The 18486-nt window shown below is 44.1% G+C and overlaps 1 protein-coding gene across 28 annotated transcripts in view; it reads right to left on the bottom strand.

Moving 5' to 3' along the window:
• GARNL3 (GTPase activating Rap/RanGAP domain like 3) overlaps window positions 1-18486 on the bottom strand; it is a 171981-nt gene that overhangs the window by 145230 nt on the left and 8265 nt on the right. For 12 of the 28 annotated variants that reach the window (XR_012424389.1, XR_012424386.1, XM_074016513.1 and 9 more), the window contains one exon: window positions 7484-7654. The exons of 7 other annotated variants lie outside the window; for them this stretch is intronic. Coding sequence is in view for 7 of the 21 variants with exons in the window: in XM_015436529.3 (XP_015292015.2) it covers window positions 7484-7654 (171 nt within the window). In the remaining 14 variants the exon portion in view is untranslated. Of the gene's footprint in view, window positions 1-7479; window positions 7655-18486 lie in introns of all 28 variants that reach the window. 9 more of the 28 variants (XM_074016505.1, XM_074016510.1, XM_074016508.1 and 6 more) reach the window with 1 other exon arrangement.

Raw genomic sequence — 18486 nt, forward strand, 5'->3', positions numbered from 1 at the left:
TCCCTCCCTGAAAATCTTGATCGTGCCTCAGTCTTCACATATTAGCTCTGTTCTAATGACTCTCCAAACCAAATCTCCAACTTGAATCTTTCTCCCCAACTGAAAACTCAGATTTCAAAATACTGGACATGGTTCCATGGATACCCCAGTAGCCCCCAAAAGATCATGTGCCCCTAATCAGACTTACTGCCACTCCTGCATTCCTGACTCTGTTAGCAAAAGGCTGCCCTTTTGCCAGTCACTCAGGCTGCAAAGTTCAGAGTCATCTCCCATGTCTTCTCTCACATCCCACATCGAATCAGTCACCAGGCCTGCTACTGCTCCCACCACCATGTTGCTTTTGAAACGTGTATGACTGTATCTATGTATTTGTATTTTATTATTTAAAGAGATAACACATTCAGTTGGTTCAAAACTCAGAGTATACAAGACTGTACAGGAAAACATCTCCCTATCTTCTGCCTCCCAGCCCCCCATTTCCTCTCCCCACAGGCAACCTTTATTTTTTCTTGTGTAACTCCCAGAGGTATTGTATGTATTTTTTAAAAAAAGAAATATATCTTCCCCTTTCCCCCTTTTTTACACAAATGGTAGCACACTACACACAATCCTACTCCTTGTTCTTTTCATTTAATGTATCTCAGCAATCCTTCTAAATCAGTAACAAAGAAGTTCTTGTATTCCTTCTATTTTTTAGATGGAGTTGCACTCTTGTTGCCCAGGTTGGAGCCCAATAGTGCGATCTCGGCTCCCTGCCACCTCTGCCTCCTGGGTTCAAGCGATTCTCCTGCCTCAGCCTCCTGAGTAGCTGGGATTACAGGCGTCCACCACTACGTCTGGCTAATTTTTTGTATTTTTAGTAGAGACAGGTTTTCTCCATATTGGCCAGGCTGGTCTCAAACTGCTGACCTCAGGTGATCTACCCACTTCGGCCTCCCAAAGTGCTGGGATTACAGGCGTGAGCCACCACACCTGGCCTCTTGTATTTTTTCTTATATTGAGTAGACATACCATATTTTACTTAACCAAGCCCCTAGTTAAAAGGTTTTCAATCTTTTCTATTACTAATGATGCTGCAATGCATAATCTTTTTTTTTTTTTAATTTTTATATATTTTTTAAGACAAGTTCTCTATCACCCAGGCAGAAGTGCAGTGACACAATCACGGCTCATTGCAGCCTCAACTTCCCAGGCTCAGGTGATCCTCCCACCTCAGCCTCCCAGGTAGCTGAGACCACAGGCACACACCACCATGCCCGGCTAATTTTCCTGCATCTTTGGTAGAGATGGGGTTTCACCATATTGCCCAGGCTGGTCTTGAACTCCTGGGCTCAAGTGGTCCACCCACCTCAGCCTCCCAAAGTGCTGGGATTACAGGTGTGAGCCACTGCACCCGAACCATAATCTTGTATATGCCATTTTGCACATGAGAATACTTGTAGAATTCCACCCTGTCATAGTTTCTTGCCCCTTCTCCCTTTTCCATTTTTACTTTCTTTAATTTAGCTCAGACCTTCACTGCTGCTGAGGTCTTCTAACTGGCATCTCTACTCTAGTACCCTTAACTTACACGCAACAAATAGTAAGCACTTTCTACATGCCAGGTACTCTATTAAGACAGGGAAGAAAAAGGGAATAAAAAAGAAAACCCAGCCCCAGCCCAAAAATCCTCACCTGTCTCATAGTTGTTGGAGCTTTGGGAACTTATTAATAAACTAACCCTTTCTTGTCTTTTTGGAATTAGCTGGGAATTAGTGACAGGAGTCAGGCAAATGAAAAACAAAATACTGGCCAGGTGCAGTGGCTCATTCCTGTAATCCAAGCACTTTGGGAGGCTGAGGCAGGCAGATCTCTTTGAGTTTAGGAGTTCAAGACCAGCCCGGACAACATGGCGAAACCATGTCTCTATCAAAAATACAAAAACATTAACTGGGCACGGTGGCACGCACCTGTGGTCCTAGCTACTCAGGAGGCTGAGGTGGGAGGATCACTTGAGCCCCGGAAGTGGAGGTTGCAGTGAACTGAGATCACACCACTGCACTCCAGCTTAGACAATGGAGTGAGACCCTGTCTCAAAAAAAGAAAAAAAAAAAAGAAAAGAAAAAAGAAAAAGAAAATAAGAAATTTCCTTGCTGTCAGTGGTCAGTATTTCATTGGCAAACAAAGCTGAGTCCAAAAGCCAAATGAGCTTTCTACTACTTCCCACAAGTTTAGACCCTGGGGCAACCCTCCTGTGGGAGAGTCTGATCTGCAGAGAGGCAGACACCTGCCAGGTCGGCTGCAAGGGAAATAGTCTCAGGACTGTCAAGCTCCAACAGGGGAATGGAAACAGATGGGCCCCCAGGCCTACCCACATAGAAACAGGAGGCGAGGTAACATACAAGCTCTGTGGGCAACCAGATCCCAAAAGGGAGAGAGGAAAGGAGGCAGGGGACGAGTCAGCCGCCCTTCCTTCCAACCTCTCTCTTCCATGGGAGTAAAGCAGAAGTTTCTTATGGAAACATAAGGGCAGGGGAATAGAATTCCTCCTAACAGTAAACTAAAAGCTACTTTCTGGCACTTGTTTTAAAACACAGTAGCCCTATACTTAGGAACAAACTAGGTATTTCAAAGCTTTTGAAAGCTATTAAAAAGGGTCTAAATACAAACTTCGCATGTTTTCACTTATTTGTGGAACTAAATATTAAAATAATTGAACTCACGGAGGTAGAGAGTAGGAGGAGGGCTTCCAGAGATTGGGAAGGGTAGTAGGGGACAGGGGCTAGTGGAAAGCGTTAATTAGTGAGTACAAAAAAAAATGGAAAGGATGAGTAAGACCTAGTATTTGCTAGCACAACAAGGTGACTGTAGTAAAAAATAATTTAATCATACATTTTAAAATAACTAAAAGAGTATAATTGGGTTATTTGTAACACAAAGAATAAATGCTTAAGGCGAGGGATACCCCAATTACTCTGATGTGATTATAACACATTGCATAACTGTATCAAAATATCTCATGTATCTCATAAATATATACACCTACTATGTACCCACGAAAACTAAAAATAATTTAAAAAATTAAAAACATATCGAAATAACAAAATTGCCTAATATTTGTATAATGCCTTGGTCACAAACTCAAACACATGGCAACTTTGCTCAAAAGATCAAAAAGTAAACTATGGACAGTAGAGGACAGGGAGGCTGGCAGGCAGCAAGAAGCATGGGGAAAGAGAGAATAGGAGGTGAAGGAATAGGAGATAACGATCTGACTTGACAGCATTGAGGCCCTGGATCTAATCAGCCCTGAAGCCAGATCTGTCTCTTTTCTTAGTTTGGGTTCCATGAACCCATACATTCTCTTTTTGGCCTAAGCTAATTTGAGTTGGGTTCCTGTCACTTACAACCAACAAACCCCTCACTAGTCCAGCCTGTAACTGGGCTCTTCAGTATACACAATAGTGAAACTAATTTTCTAAAGTAGACATCAAACCACCACTTGCCTGTCTCAAAAGCCATTCAGCACCTCCCAATGACCCCAGGATTCAGTACAACATCTTGCACAATATGTCCCTCAATTTGACTTTCCAGACTTTCACTACTTCACCACACAAGAGGCAAACCAGGGCAGCTGTTATTTCTCAAAAGTGTGCTGAAAGAGTGCCCCTGCTTTGTGCCTTTGCCATGTCAATCTCGCCATCGAGAATCCTCTCCTCCCCAATCCCTGCCTATTAAAATTGATGCAAAAAAAAAAAAAGGAAAGAAGAAAGGTCTACTCCTTTCTCAAGGTCCATTTGACCTTCTCTCCAAGAAGACTTTCCTAAGTGCCTCCTGTTCCCAAAGATGTTACTGTACCCTTCTTCAGCCGTGACTGCAATTTTTTTTTTTTTTTTTTTGGAGACAGAGTCTCACTGTGCTGCCCAGGCTGGAGTGCTGTGACGTAATCTCGGCTCACTGCAACCTCCACCTCCTGGGCTAAAGTGATTCTCCTGCCTCAGCCTCCCAAGCAGCTGGGACTACAGGCACGTGTCACCCCACCTGGCTGATTTTTTGTATTTTCAGTAGAGACGGGGTTTCACCTTGTTGGCCAGGCTGGTCTCAAACTCCTGACCTCAGGTGATCCACCCACCTTGGCCTCTCAAATTGCTGGGATTAAGGGCATGAGCCACCGCGCCTGGCCCCTGATGTCATTTTCTACATGACCTTTGCTTTATTCTATCTTATATTTTGTGCTTTCTCATCTCAGTGCCCTCTTATTGACAACACCAACTACTCAGCCCCCTGAGTTGAAGCTCTGAGCCTCACTTCCTCACCCCACAACTCATACGCTTACCAGATCCATTCTAATCTTTCTCAAAATACTTCCCAAATCAATCCCATCATTCCTGTTGCTCATCAGAACTCTTAACCTTCATATCTTCTGCTCTGATAGGTCTCCCTGCCACCAGCCTCATCCTACTGAAATCCAGTTGCCTACTGACGCCACTTATCTTTCCAACTTTCAAATCTGAGCATGCTAAGGCCCCGTCTAGAGAGTCAAGACCAATGGCTCCCACTCCCCAATGGGTTGATTTCTGTCTCCCTTCACAGGTTCATTGCCTACCACTCCCTAAGAAGCACCAACTTCAAAGTACGTCTTTGTGGTACTGTGGTACCTAGTGTAAGACCTTACTTGGTGCTTGGTCAACTTCATTGGTGTTCAGCACTGGACTGTTGTTATATACTTCACTGGACAGCACCGAGAAGCCCTGTGGACGCTGCCATCCCATAAATAATTTTCTCCTGACTGCACGCCTGAGTGCGCTGAGGTTAAGAGATGGGCACTGGACCAGACAGACCGAAGTCCAGTCCTTGTTCTGTCACTTCCAAGCTGTGCGTCCCAGAAAAGGCTGGGCCTCCGCACCCTTACCTGTAAAGTGGAGATAACAGCACCTATCTCATTGGGGTTTTGTGAACAAATGAGAAAATGCATTTAGGATGCTTGGGCAAGGTGCCTGGTACACAGGTGATCGATAAATATTTGTTCAATGAATGAGTTAATGAATAGGCAGCCCACAAAATGGTAGTGGTTCTTAAAGACACATCTTTCCAGGGAACCCACTCTCTGGCTGCTTGGAATTTGGTTTCAAGTCCGGCCCCTAAATCTGGGGTCCAGAGCAAGGCCTGACTCCACCCATTCCTACATGCAGCTGGGTGACATCAGCGGGTGAGGCCACTCAAGTCCAGAATCTGTTGCTGGGCTCCTTCCTAAGGACGGAGGTGTGCACACTACCTGGTCCTACCCGGCAGCAGCCGCAGTCCCGCAGCCCCCACCACCAAGCGCGTGGCAGCTTTGCCGTCCCTCCGGCCGCCAATCACCACGGCTCGGTCCCACCCTTAATCGGATTCACCAATAGAGCCGGAAGGCGGACCCTCGGGATGCTTCCGCTGTGCTCATAGGCTCTCCAGTGCTCCTGCCCACCCCTGTTACAAGTCATCCGCGCGGTGCACTGTGGCCCTTGCAGTCTGGAAAGGGGGCAGCGCGGGCAAGCTCCACTGCGGGGACAAGCTCCATTGCGGAGACAAGCTCCATTGCGGAGACAAGCTCCACTGCGGGGACTTTAACTCTTGCCCCGAGCTGCAGCGCTGAGGGTCCTGGGGTTACCTACAAACCCCCCAGACACAAATTCCTTCTCCTAATTAGTGATAAAGAGGGAAGACGGGCTACCCACCCGCCCCACCTTTGGAGCTGATGCCCTGGGTTCCCTCCCTTCCTCTGCAGTGCGCTGGGGCCACCAAGGACCCGCGAGACTGCCGGGTCCATCTTGCTCAGATAATTCAGTATCGCCTGAAATTTGAAGTTACCATTTCAGATCAAGGAGACATTCAATTATCTTATTCACCTGAGAGGCAGTTTCTGGAAGGTGTGGAAGCTCTGAAAAGCCAACAGTGACTCCTGGCTTCGCTAGTTTCCCTTAAGAATCCACCACAGAACTGACCATCACGATTTTATCTAAACAATGTGACCTGTTTACATTCCAAACTGCATCACTTCTTCAGTGCATGATGTCAATGGTGCCCATTGCTTGGCATATAAGGTGCTTCATAATTATTTTGTGTTCACTTATTTGTGGTTACATTTCTTAAAAGCAACGTTTCTTAACGTCTACTACACGTGAGAATCACCTGGGGAGCTTTGTAAAAATGCGAGTTCTTGTGTCCCACCCTAGACCTCAGAATTTTGGAGGGGCAGGGGGGACTTCCATGTTTTTAAAGCTACCCTGGGTAATTTTCACATGCAGCCCGGGTTAAGAACTACTGGTTTACTGTCTATCAACACAGCCTCATGCATGTGAGCCTTTGCTTTGTGGCATCCTCGGTTTAAAGAAGTCTTCTTCCCTCTCTCTTGCCTGATCAGTGCTCATTCTACAAGGCCAAGTTCAACTGTTACCCCTTCTCTTCCCTGTCCTCCAGCAGGTGATGGTTTCCTTTAGTACGTTATTCACGCTGCTTCTCCAGCATCACTGTCATGACCTGGTGACTTGTCTGTCTCCCTGGTTAAGTAGGGAGTTCCATGAGGGCAGACAAAGTATCTTCCTTCATCCACTTCAGATCCACTGAATCAGAATCTCAAGGGGCAGGTCTCAGGCATAAATGATTTTTAAAGTCCCATTGGTGATTCTGATCCATGTCCCTATCTAGGAACTCGCTTCACAAAAGCACTGGGTACAGTAAGTAAGCATAGAAATATTTATTGCATTGAACTGACGAAGTATCTCATTTGTTTTGAAGTCAATCATGTTGTTGCATCTGGCTGCCTTTGATTCCCCCTGGAAAGCTAAGCACCCCTCTCTTGTAGTATCATCTTTATTCATTTACTTATTCATTTATCCAAGTATTATCATACACCATAACAAAGGCCTGGGGATTCAGGAGTAAATATTAAAAATATATAAATATATATATGTATATATAAACACAGTTACCACCCTATAGGCCTTAGAGTCTACTGATGTATTGTCTATTCTAGTTATTAAAATTTATTTTGTATTACATTGGAATGTTTTTGCTTCCATATACTATTTATATTCAAAGGTAGGTAAAATGTCTTATTCTCTAATATCTCCAGTAGGTTGCTGTCACGTAGAAGGCATCCTGTAAATGTTTATTGAATCAAGGCAGCACATTTCATAGAGCTTATTACAATTTGTTAGTATTTATTTGTGTGATTATTTGACTAATGGCTATCTGTCCCATACGCTGCAAGCCCACTGATGACAAGAACTGAATCTATTTTGCTCATAATGTCTGACACAGGACCTGGATGGAGTAGGTGCTCAATGAATATTACTAAATACACAAATAAGAACAGAAATGCAGTCTCCCAACCAAACATTCACTCCTCTCTCCCTCCCCACTATCCCCTCAAAAGTAAAAAGTCTATTCTTCTTAAACATTAAGGGATTTCAAGCTGTAGTGAACATAAGCCCAAACTGAGATGATGCTTCTTTTACTTACTTACAGGTTGACCTGGGACTCTAGTTCAGGGTCTTTCGTTGGCCATGTCTGAAGGGGCTGAATGCCGAAGGAGAGAGACGACTTTGCTTTCCATAGAATGGTTTGTGCCATCTGACTCCCACAGGGCCCCTTCATTAACGGGTCCATCAGTGGGCTTGGAGGCTGGGCTGCTGTCCTGAAGCAGAAGAGTTAGGAAAGGCACTGAGACAGAGAAGAACGGCAGGCCAATCCCTGGCCTGCTTTACCCTCCTCCCGAAGGGCCGCCCCACTGGTAAGCAAGGAGGAGGGCGACACTGAAGCACCCTCAAGACCCAGGGGCCTCATCAAGACCGCATGTGACCTTACTGCATCAAGGAAGGCATTGGGCCATGGAACCATCCAAGTCCTGTTACATCCCTCAGCAATCAGTTAAGTCAGTGGAGTGTAAAGTAAAAGGAGGCCCAGTGAGCATTTGAATAATCACAGACTGTTTAGAGAAAGGCAGTATGAATTGGTAAGGGAAGCTATGTCTAGAATGCTTTCGGAGAATCACTAGTGGTAGGACCTCGTGGCCATCACTGGGGTAGTCCAGGAGCACTTGGTTTATCTCCTAATTGAAAAATCCAAGAAAAGCCATAAAGAGGGCCTAGACTGGCAACAACACTGGAGACAAGGACCAAAGCCCACCATTCAAGAGTAATAGCATATAGTATATATAAGCAGTAAATGCTTGCTGAATTAATAAATGGCTTGTTCATAGGAACAAACTGAGAAATGCATTCCTGAGATGTGTCTGCTCCTTTCTCCGACGATGCATCAAGGAAGGTGGAAAAGGCAGTTGTGGGATGATGGGGCTACTCTATTAGGAAATGTAGGCATCACGCTCTTTCTGACTGGAATTATTTTCTGAGCCAATTAGCTGGGCTCTTCACTCATCTATACCTCACCTGACAGACAAACAAGCCAGAAAAATCCAATTACTTGGAAATGGAAAAATAAAAAGCAATCTTATATAATACCTTGGTCAAGGGGACTGTTTATAATGTCTTTTTAAGAAACATGTGACATCTCTGGATCTCTGGCTGGAGTCCTGAGGGAAGGAAAGAGGCAGGGAGGGAGGGAGGGAAAGGAAGGAAGGAAGGGAGGGAGGGAGGGAGGAAAAAAAATGGCCTAATGGCTCAGACAGGTTTTACGCATGAGAAGGGAGTGCTGTGAGGCTGGAGACCAAGAAGAGCCACCCCACACAAGTTGGGGCTTTGGAATCAGACAGGCACTGGCCACTCTGACAGTTCTATAGTGGTGCCAATTAGACCCAAGGCTGCAGGCATATTAAAAAACAAACAACAACAAAACAGGCCGGTCATGGTGGCTCACACCTGTAATCCTAGCTATCTGGGAGGCTGAGGCAAAGGAATCACTTGAACCCGGGAGGGAGAGGTTGCAGTGAGCTGAGATCGCGCCACTGCACTCCAGCCTGGGTGACAGAGTGAGACTGTCTCAAACAAAACAAAACAAAACAAACAACCCAAAAAAGTCACTCTAATGACCTGTGCCTAATGCAGGAAGAGCTCAAGACTCACATAACCTCCTATCTATCGCCTTTGTCTTCTCTCTTGCCAGGTCTCTCTGGTATTCCTCTTATAAATGATGACCTGGCTTCCCCCATCGCCTTTCCTGGGCCCAGGAGGCCACATGCTGCATACCTGACCCAGACTTCTAGGTAATCACCGTAGGCTGGCTTCAGGCCACTTATCTTGGCAGCAACTAGACATCAAAGGCTCAAGTCACCCACTTATGACAAAGCACAAGAAACCAGGGTTCTGTTATGTTATCAGTTGTTCTTTACCCAAAGGAACCCCGAGTCTTCTAAAACCCAGTGTCACTAGAGTTTACAGCTACCTTAGTGATATACCAACAAATAAATAACAAATCAGGGCTTCGGGATGACAGACATTTTCTTTTTTCTTTCTTTTGAACCTTCCAGATTTATTTCAGTTACAAAGAGAATACTTGTATGCAAAAGATTTATTAAGCAGTGCCCGCAAAAGATACCGTTAAGGGAGTGGAGGAAGCAGGACAGGGAACGAGAAGAAACCCAGTGAGACTTCAGCTTCAGGCAGAACCCTGTGGAGGAACAGCTGCCATGTGACTGATGCTGTGCTGTCCGACTGGGTAGCCACTAGCCACTACTGAGCAACTGAAATGGGGGCATCCCAAGTGAAGTGTGTTACATGCTGGGTTTTGAAGACTTAGTACAAATAAAAATGAATTTAAAACATCTCATTAATTTTTCACACTGATTACATGTTGAATGATATAAATACATTGTTAGAATGATTTTTTTTAAGTAAAAAAATTTTTTTTGAGACAGGGTCTCACTCTGCCACCCAGGGTGGAGTGCAGTGGCATGATCAAAACTCACTATAGCTTTGACTTCCCAGGCTCAGGAGATACTCCTGCCTCAACCTCCCAAGTAGCTGGGACCACAGGTGTGCACCATCACATCTGGCTAATTTTTTAAAACATTATTTGTATAGACATGGGTCTCCCTATGTTGCCCACAGTGCTCTGAAACTCCTCAGCTCAAGTGATCCTCCCACACAAAGTGTTGGGATTACAAGCACGAGCGCCATGCCTAGCCCCTTATTAGAATGAATTTTTATGTGGCTACTAGAAAATGTAAAATCACATATGTAGCTTGCTTTATATTTTGGACACTGATGCTCAAGGTAACTGACATCTCAGAGTTGTCCCCATCTGAGACAAGCGGCGAGGCTTCCATTTCCTGCAGCCTCAGTCACTGGCTGAGGGCCGCAGGGTGGGAGTGAGGATGGGGTGATGTAAAGGCCCAAGTGAATCCTTCAAGCTGTCTACACATGTGGGATGCAGGGGTGCAAAGGCAGTTCACCTGCGAGCACCATTGTGAGTGCTGGAGGTCCATGGAACTCAGGATGGGAAAAAGAGCACAGATCTGTGCAGTAAAGGGACCTGAGGGCATCTAAGGGGACTGACTGACGAGGTCCATGACACCTCCCACCCCACTCCCTTTCCTCTTCAGTATCTCCCTGCCACTTCAGTAGTTTGGCTTCCTACCACTCTTTTCTCTATCTGCAAACTTTTATGCAATATATACGTTTGGACTATACAATGTTCCGTGACTTGCTTTTCTTTCTAAACTAGAGGTCTTGTACATCTTTCTACATCAGTAAATATACACGCATCCTTAATGTGGAATATTATAGAAAGAGACATCCTTACACATTGTTTACATTCTTTTAGCTTTTTAATCTTTAAATACTAAGATGATTTAATTATCTTACCATGTTCTTTTCTAGCCCTTTAATCTTTAAGATTTTATTAAAAATGTAAAAGCCTAGCTCTTTTAAACCTCTTCTCTCATTTATCTTTTTGCCATACTTTACTCTTAGAGTTCTTTTTTTGCACGTTCATCTAATTCTCTGACTTCTGAAACTGTTCAGATTTTGTCTCATCACTGTTAATTTTAATCCATTTACTCATTTCTTTTATCTTTTCTTGTCCTAACTTTCTAATTTTAAAAAATATGTTCCTCTTAACCTTCTGACATATTTTACCTTTATCTTCTCACTATTTAAAATATATAGCAGTTGAAGAACTTCTTGGAAAGAAGTGGAGTACCATTTGCATAGTAACTCCTTGGCACTCTTGGAAAAAAGCAAAAAATAGCTCAATATATAAAGACAACTTATTGAAACAAGAGAGTGGCCAAACTCCATGCTAGAACTCTGAGATCTGCTACATATGATTAAGTGTAGACAAACTGAAAGAGATCACTGAGAGCCTGTACTTCTCCTGTAATGTGAGGGAAATGACCTGGTGTGTCCTGAAGTCCTGGCCAGGCTTGATTTGGAGGGGTGAGGACTGGCAGCAAGGGTGGGATGGGGCAGAGGGTTTCCTCTTCTTTTTGTTTTTTTCACTGGCCCAGCTTTCTAATGAGAAAGGGTGACCTTCTGAGGACAGGCTGAAGAAGAGAAGGATAAGTATGTCTTAGGAGCCACTTAGATCTCTTGAAAGATATTAACGAAAAATACACATGAACCTGCCCAAAGAAAGGCCACAAGTCAGAGGAAATCACACTGACTCACCCAGACCCTCTGTAGAGGCAAGATCCTCTTTGGGGTAAAGGCTGGAAATTCAAGGGAAGCCCTGCCAGGGGGGTCAGATACAGCACAGGAACAGGGAATTGGGTGGACTGATGGGAAAATGTGGGACTGGTAAGAAGAGATGGCACATTCCTACTGCCTCTGTACCCTGCCTGCTTCCTGAGGCCAGACCTCAAGCTCAGGTTCTAAAAGAGAAGATCCAACCATTGCTCCGATAGAGTGGGAGGCAGTTGAGGTGGTTCCATGCACATTATTAGTGGGTGCACGACCCAGGAGAGCTGCTTCTAGTCAAAGATGAACATGCAAGACTACCGAGCACAGGACCTATGAGAAACGGCAGCACTGGGCAGATGCGGAGTACAGATCAGGAGGTTTCCACAGGGAGCAGATGAAAAATAAGACACCAAGAGAACACAGCTTCTCTCAAAACGTCAAATATTGCAATAGGCAGATTTCACAAGGCTCTAGGATAAATATCCCAGAATAAGGTAGGGAAAAGGATGATTCAGTGTGGAGGTGCTTTCTAGGGGCAGTGGACCTGTAGGAGAGGACATGGGGGTATCCCTGAGCAGCTCTCCTATGGAAAGTGTTTTTCTATGTATGTGGTTTCCTATTTGATAGAGGACAGCTCTGAGAAGCAGACAGTTTACAGTTTTCCCCTCCTATCTGTGACTCCCAAGCCCTAGGTGTGCCTTGAGTCTTAGTATTGTGAGTCCAAAGGGATGGGGGCAGAGAGAAACACAGCCTATTTCACAGTTAGGCCTCTCCTCAAGGACACAAAGAAGTAACAGCAGTCTAGAGAACTTGTCTGGGAGCTCCAGATTCGGCCCCTCTAGCTGTGGCAGCCACAGCCAAGCCTGATGAGGCCTAATTTATGAAGTCTCAAAGAGACCACACTTTGGGAGGCTGAGGTGGGTGGATCACGAGGTCAGGAGTTCGAGACCAGCCTGGCCAACATGGCGAAACCCCGCCTCTACTAAAGATACAAAAAATTAGCCAGGCATGGTGGCATGAGCTTGTAATCCCAGCTACTCGGGAGGCTGAGGCAGGAGAATCACTTCCTGGGAGGCAGAAGTTGCAGTGAGCTGAGATGACACCATTAAGCAATCTAGCCTGGGTGACAGGGTGAGACTCCATCCTCAAAAAAAAAAAAAAAAAAAAAAAAGACCATGGAAGAACATAACTATGCCCAAGAGGCATCTCAAATGCTAGTAGGGAGACCCCCTGAATGCAGCACAACAGCAAAAAGGACAAGATCTCAGTTTTGGCTCCTTCAACTTGGCAGCCACTTCACCACCCTGATCACTGACCTTCAGCCATATACCACAGGGAACATGGGAAGCTTCAGGGAGCTACACCTACTCAATTGCACCCTTAGTCTTAAACACGCCTTGTTCTGACTATTCACTGAAAACTCCCTTGACCCAGGCATAAATCATCATTCTTGCAGGTCTTCAAACCAATATCAGCTTTTGAGGTTGGAGTGATGCAGCCACCAAGTAAGCAGCAACCCCTGCAGAGCTGGTGCAATGGGAGGCTACAGTGAGCAGCTGGCTGTCAGTGGACGAATCAGGAGTGGACACCAGATTCTCTGTCGCCAAATCTAAACTGGCCCCCTCCCACACACACTCGTTATATGCTATAACCTCCTACTCCATAGTCCTCATCACTGTCGGAAGTCATCCTAGTTACGCGTTTGTTTACTGGGACATGGTCTTCTCCCTCCACTAGAATGTCAGCTCCATGAGGGGGCAGGAACCTCATCTGTTTTGTTCACGGTGTATCCCAAGCACTTAGCGCATAACGGTCTCCACAAATAGCTGCTGAATGAATACATGACTATGTGAATGCCAAAAGCATTAGAAAGATATTCATCTGGCATAGGGAGAACATGTCAGGTTGATCTGGCCTTTCTTGAATGAGGTCACTGCTGGCTTCAGTCAGGCGGATAGGAAACCTGCTCTACTGCTTTACCAGTCTCTGACAGGCAGCTGCTTTGCGAGGACTGTGACAAGTGCACAGGAGCAAAGACAATCCATCTGCAAAACATCAACCTGGGCTTGATCTATGGAACTGACACTGGGGAATACTTAGTGGCTGGCAGTGCTTCTAGAGATACTTTTTTTCTGGTCATAAAATGCAAGATAGATATTTATGTCCTTAACTTCTGTTTGTGCTGAAACTATGCAATCACTGACACTTATGGTTGGAAAGTCTACCTCAAGCAGCCAGCTGAGGCTGGATTGCCCATTTTTACCTCTTCACCCAATAAGGTGGTTCCTACATGGGCGTGCCAGCTACGCAACAGCACACCCATGTACAGGGAACTTTTGGCTAGTGTGTGACCAACTTTCCATCATATGTCTCATTTATTTTTGTTATGATTGGAGAAAAATACTGTCTGTGGCAGATTCTGTGGAATGACTTGCTCAACACCCACTTCAGTCCCCTTCCATTGTGCAAAAGTTGGAAAGCTAAAACTTAAATGTCCTCAACTCCTTTGCAGTTAGAGTTCTGGATGTGATTTAGATTCCACAAGTCAGATGCACTCATGAGAGACTCTGACTTGGAACTGAGTCAGTGGTGCAAAGGAGAGGATAAAAGCATCGTTTTGGTTTTGCAGACAGTGACAGGGGTATCATGGTTCTAGAGTCAGCAGCTTCTTGATTCTCCAGCTTTCTGAAGTAGCAGTGGTGGCTCTGGGGATCCAGGCAGAGTCGGCAGCAAGGGTCTGTAGTTAAGCCAAGGTGCCAGGAGCTCCTTGCTTCTTGATTGATCGGCTTCTTGACATGATGTGGCAGCTTCCTTTCCTGAAGATAGCAGAACAGAGTGGTCCTAGGAGCTCAGACTGCAGTCGGCTCTCCAGCCGTTTCAACAAACTTGTACACTCTTCATTCCCTGGATCAGTACAACAGCCCTTTCCGCTTATATTGGGTAGAGTGGATTCTGTTGTCTGCAACAGATTACTGACTGATATACCTTTTATAGTGTCTGTCAGATTGGATCGTGAGCTTACCAGTTTAAATGACCCTGTGCAGACTGTAGAGTAGGGCACAAATTTCTTCTTCTGGAGAAAGCAATGAATAACTTCCAGTGGGCAACAAAAAGAGACTGCATATTTTTACTGAAATATGTAGGAATGTTGTCTTTTAGAACAAAAGAGAGCCTGCTCAAAGCACTAGGTATTTCTGCTCAAGCAGCAAAGAAGTGTTGAGGAGCAACCAAAAGAATAGCACACTAGGGTCGTGTGGAGGCTCACACCTGTAATCCCAGCACTTTGGGAGGCTGAAGCAGGGTGAACTGAGGCCAGGAGTCCAAGACCAGCAGGGGCAATATAGTGAGACCTTGTCTACAAAAAGTTTAGTCCTAGTTACTCAGGAGGCTGAGGTGGGAGGATCAGGTGAGAGTATCACTTGAGCCCAGAAGTTCGAAGTTACAGGAGCTATGATCACGCCACTGTGCTCCAGACTGTCTGGTCTAGAGACAATAGATCTAGACACCCTGTTTCTAACAGCACACTAATTGAGGATACTTCTGAGGCCACTGTTACACTGAAGTGTGATTGTGCTATCACTGTTGCTCACCTGCTTAGCATTGTTTCGAGTCTTTTCAAGTTTGTTACCAAAAATTATATTCATAAGTGTGCAGAAAACATAAAATAGTTGAGAAATACTAGTCTAACTTACAGATGCTTTGACATTTCTGATAATAACATTTTTTACTGCGCCTTCTAGTAAGCCATCCTAGCTTGGGGCAGAACTAACTGCAGGAATGTACTTTCAGGTACTGAGTCCACCCAGTTTTAATATACCTCATAGCCACTGTAATTTCAGGTCTAGGCAAGGGCCAATGCTGAGTGGGCCTAATGTCTTTGTAAATGAAACCCTGTCAACTGTGGTAAGGCAGCTGTCATATCCTCCATGAATTTCCTTTTTCATGTAAAATGCTATTCTCCCATATTGATTTTTTCCCTTTTTGGATCACTTCCATCAGATATAAACATCATTATAAAACAAGAGCTAAAAAACCCAAACAAAAACAAATTTTCAACTCACACTCCCTCCACCTGTGCAAAGAGTTGACTATATGCGTTGTTTCCAATCATCTCCTCTCGTTATCTCTTGAAGCCAGTCCAGTGAGATTTTCACCCTCACTGTTCCAAAGAAACAGTTTTGTCAAAGGCTACCAATGGACCAATGATGCTAAACCCAGTGGTCAACTCTTAGTTCTTCATTTTGTTTGACCTATCGACATATGACACAGAAAATCATTCCCTCTGCTTTTCTTAAAAAACAAAACAAAACAAAACTATGAGAATCTTATTTCCCCCAAATAAAAAATGTCAATCACATTATGTATCCATGACACAATGGTTTCACATTCAGGTCTCAAGTCTACATTTCACTTGGGATTTATATGAACAGCTAATCAAAGTCTACCAAATCACAGGTTACCTTTCCTGACTAATAAAGTTTCTGTAGTGATTCTCTTTCCTAACATCTCCTGATATCCCTTTTTCCCACAAAATGTTTACGTTTCCCTATTTCACTGTGATTCACCGTCACATTAAAGAACAAAGCTAAACAAAACAAAAACTTTGGTGCATTCTTTCAAACATTTCCTACCTGAAGATCGATATCTGCTCTGTCCCAAGGCAGCCACCAACCACAGATGGCTATTCAGCACTTAAAATATAGCTAGCCTGAAGTGAGATGTACTGTAAGTATAAAATGCATACTAGATTTTGAAGACAGTATGGGAAAAAAGGAAACTTTCTCAATAATTTGGCCACTAGAAAATTTTAAATTACATATGCAATTCTGTACCCTGGCTATTGCCAGAAGCTGCTTGTTTCTCTACATTTAACACATATGTATATGCTAGGTATCTTTCCAAGTAGAAATACAAATTCACAGCAATCTTTCCAACAGATGATTCATATTATATTGATATACTTCTGATGGACTTAAAACTTTTATAAGTGCTATGGTCTAATGTCTGTGTCTCTCCAAAATTCCTATGTTGAAACTTAATCCCCAATGTGATAGTATTAAGAGGTGGGGCCTTTGGGAGGCGATTAGGACATGAGGGCTCAGCTCTCGTGAATATGTCCTTTGTGACCGTATAGCCGAATCCCAAGAGCTTATTCACCCCTTCTACCACATGAGGACACAAAAGGCGCTGTAACAGGCCCTCACCAGACACCAATCTGCCGGCACCTGGATCTTGGACTTTATAGCCTCCAGAAGTGTGCACAATACATTTCTGTTGTTTATAAAGTACTCAGTGTAAAGGATTTTGTTTTAGCAGCCCAGATGGACTAGGGCAACAAGCAATCCTACAGTGAATATCCTTCTTTGTAAATCTCTTTGGGCAGTCACACCTCATTGCTAACTCATACTTGCTTACTGTCCTCTAAGATCCTAGCTCTAGAGACAACCAGATGTGGGGTTTCTATTTTCCCACATCTCTACACTCTCTGCCTCTGTATATCTCTGCATGCTGCTGTAGAATTTCTCCTCCCAGAAAACCAGCCATGAGTCTCACTGCAAAGGACAAATCTTTTATAATTTTCCTACAGCACTGTTTGTCAGACTTCATCTCTCTTAAGATCTTTAACTCTGGAAACCAGACAACCAAGCATAATCTTTCATATTAACATTCTAAAGCAAAACTAATTTGACTATTGTCTTCCTCCAAAAAGGAAGCTGGTTTGCATTAATTTAAAATCTTAGTGAATAATAAAAGTTGTTTTTTCTCTGCTCTTAGAAGAACAGACATAATATGAAAATTAATTTTCTTCTGCTGGCCCTAAAAGCCCATTATGTCAGCCCAATACAAGACAGCTTTTAATAGTCTTTCCCAAGAAGACTGCTGTTTTTCCAAAAGAAAACTGACAGCAGCAGATTTATTTGTGATTAAATACTTAAGAGCCTGATACAAACAAAAAGAGTAATAACGTAACACAGAGGAATGAAGACTGTGAAAAAAGCTCACATTAAAATATCTGTTCACAAAGCTACCTGAAAAAAAGAAAGTCTGGAAAACTACAAGAAAAACAAACTCTAAGAGTCCCAAGAAACATAAGGAAGAAGAAAAGGAGGCACCCCAATGCATAATGGATAACTGCTCTTTTCTGAACTTATCTTGGCCTGGAAAGCAATATTCAGGAACAAGAAAGCATTTGTCTTGGCACCGAATCTGTTCTCACAAGGCGTGGGTTCTATGCATTACTAATAAGGAAACCACCATGTACAGAGCAATATTTGGGAAAGTAGAAAATGTTTTCCATTTGTAATTCAAAATCATCTGTCTATGGTAGGGCTCTGCACCCACAGTGGCTAAATTTAGCAAGCATAATTTAACCACGTAACTAAGGCGGTCTTTTACAACAAAAACTAAAAAAAATACAGAAACCCCAATTCTGTGACCCTGGGTGGCATCTGGGTATCCATATTTTGGAAAAGCATCCCAGATATAATGACTTTTTTTCTTCCAACCCAATATCCATTCTCTTCTTCTGGTAATAGCACTGTGGTTTTCCTTTGAGAAATCACTACCTCTTGGTCTCTGTGAATGGAAGATTTCAGCACGTGATCAGGCCCAGCCAATGAGCATGTTTCACCCCCTTCCAGCCAAAGCAATTGGTTCAAGGATGACAGTGGAACCCAAGAGAGCCAATGAATGTCAACTCAGGGACATATGCTAGAATTATTACTGTTATTGTTATTTTAAGAGACAGGGTTTCACTCTGTCACCCAGGCTGGAGTGCAGTGGCATGATCCTGGCTCACTGTAGCCTCAAGCTCCTACTCTAATGATCCTCTCATCTCAGGCCCCTGAGTAGCTGGGACTATAGGCATGCAACACCATGCCCAACTAATTTT

Source organism: Macaca fascicularis, chromosome 15, assembly GCF_037993035.2.
Source record: "Macaca fascicularis isolate 582-1 chromosome 15, T2T-MFA8v1.1".
Classification (NCBI taxonomy): Eukaryota; Metazoa; Chordata; class Mammalia; order Primates; family Cercopithecidae; genus Macaca; species Macaca fascicularis.